The sequence below is a fragment of the Etheostoma spectabile genome, unplaced genomic scaffold, assembly GCF_008692095.1.
Source record: "Etheostoma spectabile isolate EspeVRDwgs_2016 unplaced genomic scaffold, UIUC_Espe_1.0 scaffold397, whole genome shotgun sequence".
In the NCBI taxonomy this organism is placed as follows: domain Eukaryota; kingdom Metazoa; phylum Chordata; class Actinopteri; order Perciformes; family Percidae; genus Etheostoma; species Etheostoma spectabile.
This window is the reverse complement of record NW_022605601.1, coordinates 660,101-669,563: the sequence shown is the minus strand read 5'-3', so window position 1 is coordinate 669,563 and position 9,463 is coordinate 660,101. Positions and strand designations below refer to the sequence as shown.

Genomic DNA, 9,463 nt, shown 5'->3' with positions numbered 1-9,463 from the left:
GTTTCAAGGTAAGTAAATACCTAACTGTCAAAATACTGCTTGTGCTGGTTGTTTTGCTGCCACAAACACTGTACAAACATATATAGGGGCCCAAAAGTAAAAACATTTTAATCCTTAATTGAATTTCCAGACAAAAAAACACTGATATGATGCAATAGAAAATTTTATTAATATCATCCACTCCCACAACCTATGTATTTATCATCTTGATGTATTGAGGATATTTTAACATCTTTAGCATCACTGTTGACTTATCAACTTGGCAGATTTGTCTGGTTCCCAGGCATGGATGTTGTTAAGCCTATTTGAGGGGGGGTGAATTTACCCTACAATGTAATATTAAGAAAAATTATCATATTTAGATTTGTTTTACACTAACTATGTTTACTTAACTTGTCTCATCGCAAATCTTTGATCTAAACTGGGCTACCGCACACGCACGCGCACACAGATGACTGGTGAAGGAAGACTGAATCAATGAAATGAGTGATACAGACTGAAATTGCAAGTTGTTGTTACATAGCATTTTCAGATTCATACTTGTATTTTGTGTTTGTACTAAAACATGTTTACATGATTTAATGTTCAAAAAATGTTCTCATATTACAAGGGCGGCTGTGGCTCAGTGGTAGAGTGGTACCTGCTAAAATGGAAGGTTGGAAGTTTGATCCCTGGCCCTGCAGTCCCAAGATGCTGCACCATTGGTGTGTAAATGGTTGTGTGTTTATCTGATGAACAGTACGGCAGCCTCGGCCACGGTGTATCAATGTGTGTGAATGGTGAATGGTTCCTGTACTATGTAAAAGCGCTTTGAGTAGTCGTTAAGACTAGAAAAACACTTTATAAATACAGTCCATTTACATATCAAATGTAAATGGCCCATGGCTGCTGCTCCTGTATGCACCCTATTTCTAAGACGCTCTGCTGGAGTGCCTGTCTCTCCCAAAAAAGCCAAGTCTGCTCTGATTGGCTAGCGTGTTTTCTGGCTTCTCCTGGAATTTCTGCTGCAGCGGAGCATATAAGGACCAACATTGGCACCATCTGGCATGCAGCTAACATTAGATTGTAATAGAATAAAGTAGCACTTTCTACCTTTAAAACTCACAGATAAGGCTTTGAACCATAATACTTCCCAACCAGACATTACCAGCAGTAATGCGACACAAAATCAGGGAGAAATAGCAGATCTCTGGCAATAGCACACGTTGGATAGCAGTGGAAACTAATACAAATAGCAGCCCTTCCTACAATCAAAAATCGTAGATAAAGGCTTTTAAACAACATACTACATAACCAGAAATGTTCCAAGACTAATATGACCCGTGACTGGGGAGAATTTAACAACATTGGTAGCCAAGATTACATCTTTCACTGCCATTGGAAAAATTTTAAAACACAACAGACCTCTCCAAAGTCAACTTTTTTCATACCTGTTAACACCACCACAGTAGTTTAAAAAAAACTCCACTCCTGCCTACCTGGAGCAGATGACCTGGAGAATGCTGGCTATATGTTACATGACACTTAGCCAAGAGTATAGAAAAAAACTGCCAAAACCGGAGCGATCAGAATAATTGTCTAGGTTTAACATGAAAATCCGACATAACATATTACAGAAATGGTGGCTAGCTACTAGCTAGATCTATCTTTAGAGCTGGTATCCACTCACTTCACAGTGAAGTTGTCTCCGCAGTGGGGAGAGATGGAAAGAGGGAGCATGACCCTGCTAAGCTAGTTGCTTTGGTCTGAATCTGTGAGATAGCCACGCCTCTTTAATATATTCAAGGCATGGCTATCGCCATACTAAAGTGGAAATAAAGAGTGAAAAACCTATTTATTTATTGATTGAAAAATAAATGTTCAATAAACAAATAAAAACATTAATTTTATTATTGTCTTGTATTTATTTCATGATGTATTTCATAGACATATTTATTTATATATTAATTACAATTTAAAATGGCATTCCATAACTATTGGGGGCTGTAAAAAAGGATCATAATGTTGAAAGTGAATTAATTAGGAATGAAATACTGTACTTGTAATATTAACAATTTGATTTGCTATACTCATTTCCAAGTAAAAATAGCATCTGTTTATTTAAACAGATAAATAAACTGGGGTCACTAGAATTTGTAAATGGAAATGGAAATGGACTGTTACTATATAGCGCTTTCTAGTCTTAACAACTACTCATAGCGCTTTTACATAGTACAGAAACCATTCACACACATTCATACACTGTGAATGAGGCTGCTGTACAAGGTGCCACCATCTCATCAGATAAACACTCACACACATTTACACTACAATGGTGCAGCATTGGGGGCAACTCGGGTTCAGTGTCTTACACTTCGACATGGGACTGCAGGGCCAAGGATCTAACCACCAAACCTTCCAATTGGCAGGTGGCCGCTCAACCACTGAGCCACAGCCGCCCTATGCCTTTGGGGCATCATAATCATAAGCCAGAAGGAACAAAGAAGAACCATTATTATATCAGAGATGGACACCAATTACATACTGTATTTTGGCATACTAACTAATTTCAAGAGAATGGAGAAAATACAACTAATTCCATTTTTGGTTAGACAAGCTGTTTTTATCTCTAACATAACTGAAAATGGATCCCAGCCTCATCTGTCTTGGGTGGCTGACTGACATACCACAGCTCTTGACATGGCTCACCTTTTGAACTTGTAGAGGATGAAGGAGCCGGTGGCGAAGATGCTGATTAGGATAATTACTGCTAGAGCCCAAACACCCGGACCTTTTGCAGCTCCATAGAAGCCTGGGATGATGATATACACACATAAACCAGTGAAAAATGCATCATGTTTGCACAATAAATAAGATTAACACAACAATGTGAGTAGTTACTAAGGACTGAGTGAATGAATCAGAAATGACCTGATAGGATTTTTAAGGGGATAATTCACTGATTAGCATTAGGACCGTGCTTCGCTCACTCATGTCCCCCTGAGGCTAGATTTTTCTGTATTGTGGGTCTGAAAAACATGGGTTTTGTGGGTTTTGGAAACATGGCTGTACTGGACTCCGCTATCCAGCTATCAGGCCTGCTAGCCTTTCGAGCAGATGCTGATTAAGATTAAGATTAAGACTTGTGGAGGTGGACTGTGTTAACACAGACATAGACTAGTGCAGAAATGTTTATCCAAATACTGCTAACCGCTGGTGGAGTTTGTGACTGTCAAATGCCAAATAAACACAGCTGTGTTTATACTCGGTGATCTCACCAATACTATCAATGCGTTAGCTGAACTTCACGGAGCCTAAAATGTGTGGGCAATGTGTAGCCTGTGAACCTGGCCTGTTTTATGTCATTTTTATATGTTTCAAATGTGTAACACTATGGAGTTAGATTTGTTTCTTTAATACATGTGAGAAAATAAATGATCTGAGAGAAAAAAACATGTTTGAGAGAAAAAGTTCACACTTATAGCAAAATAATATTTAAGAGAAAAGGTTTTCATACTAATAGCAATAAAAAATCTCTCAAAATACTTCTTAAAACTCTCAAAAATATTATATATCTATATTTTTGCTATCAGTGTGAATACATTTCTTTCAAAAAAAGTGTTTGTCTGAAAACGTTTTTCTTCTTGCTTTCAAAACCTAAGTCTTTGCTCTTGATTCAATTTTTTTCTCTGTCTCAGGATTTTTCTCTCGATATGAAAATAGAGTCATGGGCGGGGCCACAGTCCTATTGGCCAGTTGGGTGAGAACCGTCTTGTCTTGGGAGTCCATCTGAATCATTACACCATTGTCACAGTCATAGATAGATAACTAGCAGCAAGCCCACTTCTAAATAATTTTATTTAATTATCTAAACAGCTAACAGTCAAAATGAGCAGTGAGCTCAAGGTCCTGCAGCCACAGGCGGACCGCCATCAGTAGGGCTCGGCCAGCGTGGAAACATTGCTAGAAAGCTTTGCTGCCGACCTTGCCCTGATAAGAGCTCCAGTGGGATATGGAGAGCTCCAGACCCGGTAGCAAACTGAAACACTGGCGGTGAGTTCCAGATCCTGCAGCCACGGACTGACCAGTGTGCCAAGTTCTGCATTCCTGCAGACATGCATCCACAAGGGGAAATAATGATTTTATAAGACCAGCTACTGTTTAAAAGCTAGGCTATATACATTTCTTTGTTCATGTTCATCAATGATGATTATAATTTTAGAATGTTTAGAGACCTTGCTACCTGGATGCAAGTCGTGGCTGCAAAGAGTTAAGAGATGCATTCTTCAGCAGAAATTACCGGGTGTGCGGGCTGGTTGGTTAGTTCGCTAACGCTAGCTTGCAATTCCACCAACACTGGCGGTAAATTGCAGGGGGGTTGGGCTGTTGCTATTGGTGTGGGGCTCTCCATTGTCCCGCTGGAGATCAGATCAGGGGCCTGTTGCACAAAACCAGGATAAGGGATTAAGCCGGGATATTTAAACCCAGCCAAGTAACCATGGAGATTTATTCTTTGCGGCTAGCCTGGTCCAGAAGAGGCTAACAGCCAGGCTAAAATTAATCCTGGAGTCTCATGTGTTAAATCAACTGCTGCTCTGATCCAAAATAAACTTGTTTAACAGTTATTACGTTGTCTTCTGCATGTGTTCTGCTTTATTCTTTTATTAACAGGCATTAGCCTCTATTGTTGTCACTAAAATGGTTGCACTGGCACCCAAATGCGGAGTGGCAATCGGGAGAGTCAGGACTTTTCCCGGTGGGACGGTAGTTTGCAGAGGCTGCCTGGCGTGCGGCCGTTGCCCGGTGGCCGCTCCCCGTTGGTCACTGCCCGTTGGTCGCTGCCCAGTGGTCGTTGCAAGGTGGCTGTTGCCCGGAGGCCGCTGCCCGTTGCCTGCTGCCCGGTTGCCTGCTGCCCGGTTGCCAGTGCACGGTGGTTGCTGCCCGGTGGCCGCTCTCTGGCGTGCGGCCGCTGCCTGCCAGCAGACTGGTGCATCTCATCAGTGTCCACTCTCTCTGTAAAAGTAGAGATGAGCAGCGGGGCGTCCGTGGTCTGTGCAGCTTCAAGTTTATACAGGACGCTGCGGAGATTAAGTGGAACAATGCAGCGATATTCCCAGATGATATTAATGGCGGACTGGTCAGAGACCAATACATTCATGATTTAATTTTCTTGTCGCTTGTCCTTCTCTAATAAAGGACAGTTTGTGTTACTCCTTAATATGTAGGCCTTATGTTTGTATTAGGTATTATAGCTTACTTTGGTTTCATAACCTTCTCAATTAGTCTCACACCCCTGGACCAATAACGTGGCCTATATACGTATATAGTGTAGTTTACATTCATCACACGCTTCTTAATCTTTTTATTTCGGTGCTGTCACTTGTCAGAAGAATAAAAAAACATGAATATTGTTTTACACATATGCTCACTGTATTGAAGTCATCTACAGTACTTCTTTTTCTAGTTTTTGTCCCTTTCTTTTTGTTCTGTATGAACATTAATTGTACAAAGATATTTAGAATTAGATAGCTTATAGAGATTTGTAAAACATGTTCTAACTTTGTGAATAAGAGTTTGAAATTAAGCCTATCGTCCCTATAGCTCTTAATCAACAGCAAAGACTTAGGTTTTGAGAGGAAGAAGAAAAACATTTTGAGAGAAACACTTTTTTTTGAGAGAATTATTTTCCACACCGATAGCAAAAATACTGTAAAAAAATATTTTGAGAGAGATTTTTGCTATTGGTGTGTTAACTTTATCATTTATTTTCTTGAATGTAATAAAGAAACAAATCTATCTCCATATAACACCACAGTGAAACGTTTCGTGTATATGGTGGAAATGACAATAAAACCCACTTGACTAGACTCACTGTCTATGTCTGTAACCGGTAGGCGTGGCTTGGGAGTGGACTTGGACTAAAGCAAAGCAAGGGCATTATTGGAGTTTTTGTCTTTCATCCACATGAACCAAAAATAATATTTCTAGCTTTTCTCGGTCTAGAAAGCACTTTTGAAATTTCTTCTCATTTCTACAACATGACCCAATTTAATACATATATCCCTTTATATTAATCAACAGGATAGATTAGAGTGAGGGGAAAATGTATTTCAACCCCTACTGATTTTGTATGTTTGCCCACTGACAAAGAAATGATCGGTCTATAATTTTAATGATTTATTTGAACAGCGAGAGACAGAGTAACAAAAAAATCCAGAAAAACGCATGTCAACAATGTTGTAAATTGCTTTGCATTTTAATGAGGGAAATAAGCTCACTCAATCAATCATATTCCAAAACTCTCCACCATGGCCAAGACCAAAGAGCTCTCCAAGGTTGTCAGGGACAAGATTGTAGAGTCTGGAATGGCCTACAAAATCATTGCCAAGCAGCTTGGTGAGAAGGTGACAACAGTTGTGATTATTTGCAAATGGAAGAAACACAAAAGAACTTTCAATATCCCTTGGCCTGTAGCTTCAAGCAAGATCTCACCTCGTGGAGTTGCAATGATTGTGAGGAATCAGCCTAGAACTACACGGGAGTTTGGAGGAGGAGGAATGCTGCCTATGACCCCAAGAACATCATCTCCACTGTCAAACATGGAGGTGGAAACATTATGGTTGTGGGGTGTTTTTCTGCTAAGCTGACAGGACAACTTCACCGCATCAAAGGGACGATGGACGGGGCCATGTACCGTCAAATCTTGGGTGAGAACCCGCTTCCCACAGCCAGGGCATTGGAAATGGGTCGTGGATGAGTATTCCAGCATGACAATGACCCAAAACACAGGGCCAAGTCATCAAAGGAGTGGCTCAAGAAGAAGCACATTAAGGTCTTGGAGTGGCCTAGCCAGTCTACAGACCTTAATCCCATTGAAAATCTTTAGAGAGAGAGTGCTGAAAGTTCGAGTTGCCAAACATCAGCCTCAAAACCTTAATGACTTGGAGAAGATCTGCAAAGACCTGGTGGCCAACTACAAGAAACATCTGACCTCTGTGATTGCCAACAAGGGTTTTGCCACCAAGTCCTAAGTCATGTTTTTGCAGAGGGGTCAAATACAAATACAATTCTTTGTCAGTGGCCAAATGTACAAAATCAGCAGGGGATCAAATACTTTTTACCCTCACTGTAAAGACAGGAAAGGGGAGAGAGAGGAGGGTCGATATCCAGCAAAGGGCCACAATTCGACAATGACGGATTAAAACCCGGGCCGCACACTCTATTGGGCGAGCTAGAGTTCGCCCCTGTTGTTAACACGTTTTTCCTAAATAACTGGTTTGAGGATTATATATTGATAACATACATAATGATGTGTAACTAGAAAACAGATTTGGAGATATTACTCCAGATTATTAGGCACTAATGATCTTGTCAAAGCAAGGGGGCTGCACATAGAGCAGTTGGGGTTTGGTGTTTTGGTGTTGGGGCACAAAGGGGAACCTTGGTAGTGCCCAGGGGATAAACTGGCACATCTCCCGAGGCCTTACTCCATCCGTGCAGGAACTTGAATTAGCAGCCCTCTGGTTTCCAAGCCATGTCCCCATGGAAATAGCAACTGCTTCCCCAGTTTGCAGAAATGCTAACGCTAACCATGTGCTACAGAGGCTGTTCACAGGTAATTCCTTATTTATTATTATTATTTATTTATGCCTCACTTACATTTTGTGGGATGTTTTTCAAAGTTACAAAATAGGCAAATCCAGAAAGTATTGTGAGAAAATCTTAATATTCAATAACTGCAGGACCAAAGGTAGGAAAGAATAGGCCACCCCCCACACAAACCAAGTTTTAAACTCAGTGAAGGATGATCTGGTGGAGGAAAACACACAGCACAGAAAGATAGTTTTTATATCTGGTTAACAAAATATTTGGTTTGTTAGTAACCCAGGAAAGGAAAAGGCACAGGAATCTAGGACCAATAAGTAACCTGTGCCTTTTCCTTTACAGAATGTCGCAGGTGTACGGTTCATGAATGCACCATTCTCTGCTGCTGTAGTTGTTGAATCATGAGCAATAACACCTTGGAAATGAATCAATATAAGGCACTTATTTCAAAACATAAAAAAATATTGTTTTAAAAAGCCGGCTTTTATGGTTAGTAAAACATTTCAATATACAGTACCTGCATCTGGGTCAGCTAGCATCACCAGCACTTGTATACCTCCTCGTACCTTGAAGCTGACATTGTTGCTGTTTAAGGCTTGTATGATGGCTGGAATACGCTGTGTAAGAAAATATTAAATTAAGTAATAAAGATTAATTAAGAAATACTCATAACAAAAAAACGCATTACACTAACAACTCAAATTCTGCAACTTTTCAGCCTCCCAGTGCATTTAAAACATGCAATACAGGCTACTTGTGTGTGACACGCAGGGTCAGGGGACATAGAGGAGACTGACCGTCCACTGCTCAGCAGTAGTCAGAGCAGTCAGAGCTTACCAGCAGCTACTGTCACACTCTTTGTTTCTCTGCTGAAAAGAGAGACCGTTTGACCGTCAATTTGATCGTCAATTGAAGTACGTTTGTCTCTTTGACAGAGTCACTGTGTGGGTATCTTTGTTGTAGCTGAGCTAGTCTGTCTACATTGCTTTGTCATCAGTTACATAGGAAAAGGTATTTCCAGCAAAGGCTCAGCTAAAAACAAGTCTTACCTAGTTTGTTGCAGGCCACATTTTGGCCTTTGGTGTGGCTCAAAAACCCATAGAAAAGTTTTGTCTCATTTGAAAGCAGAGCATCTACAGATAAATTACAATAACCAATATGATCCACTAAAGGTATCTTTGCCTCGATCTTGACTGGTAGGGCAGCCACAAAAATTGTGGATACGCAGATGCAGACCTTATTTGTGACTCCGCTGACGACATTTAAGCCTTGTGGACCCTCGTGCATTCACGGACGCGCAATGCATAGAACAGGCTTTAAATTGTAGGGCAAAAAAATTTTCTATGCATTTTTTATGTACCTTATCTAAAAACATGCTCCTCTTGGCTGGATTGCTGTACAGTGGGAGGATGTACAAGTCAGCATTAGTGGGGAGGCCAGGCTTCACCACCGTAAGAAGGGACTCCAGAGGGATACCTGTGGTCTGACACACACAACAAAAACACAACAGCAATGATGAAGTCTGCAGCTCACAAACAAGACACACAGAAACAGGCACAGACAAATAACAGGCATTGACAGCGAGACCGGCATAAGACAAAATTTTAAGGATTCAGCAATGCTGAGCCAATGTGGAGAAGGCATCTAACATTATCTGCTGCTAGTCTTGTTTTTATGAATCCTGTTTGGTCAGAGTTCACTAATTTTGACATATGAGACTCCAAACAACGATCTAGGGGTTTTGAAAAGATTTTTAAATCAGAGTTAAGCAGGCTCAGAGGTTGATAGCTAGAGCACTCTGTAGGAGCCTTGTTGTTAAGTCCGTGTACGTTATCACTGGTGCTACCCCGAGCTGGCTATGTACTCCGGTAAGAGAGTT

The 9,463-nt window shown here is 40.8% G+C and overlaps 1 protein-coding gene across 1 annotated transcript in view; it reads right to left on the bottom strand.

Annotated features, from left to right (window-relative positions):
• Nucleotides 1–9,463, bottom strand: part of sorcs2 (sortilin-related VPS10 domain containing receptor 2) — a 530,001-nt gene that overhangs the window by 5,093 nt on the left and 515,445 nt on the right. The window contains exons 23-25 of the mRNA XM_032511626.1: nt 8,945–9,067; nt 8,102–8,201; nt 2,689–2,791 (exon numbers count right to left, since the gene is read on the bottom strand). Coding sequence (XP_032367517.1) covers nt 2,689–2,791; nt 8,102–8,201; nt 8,945–9,067 — 326 coding nt within the window. The remainder of the gene's footprint in view (nt 1–2,688; nt 2,792–8,101; nt 8,202–8,944; nt 9,068–9,463) is intronic.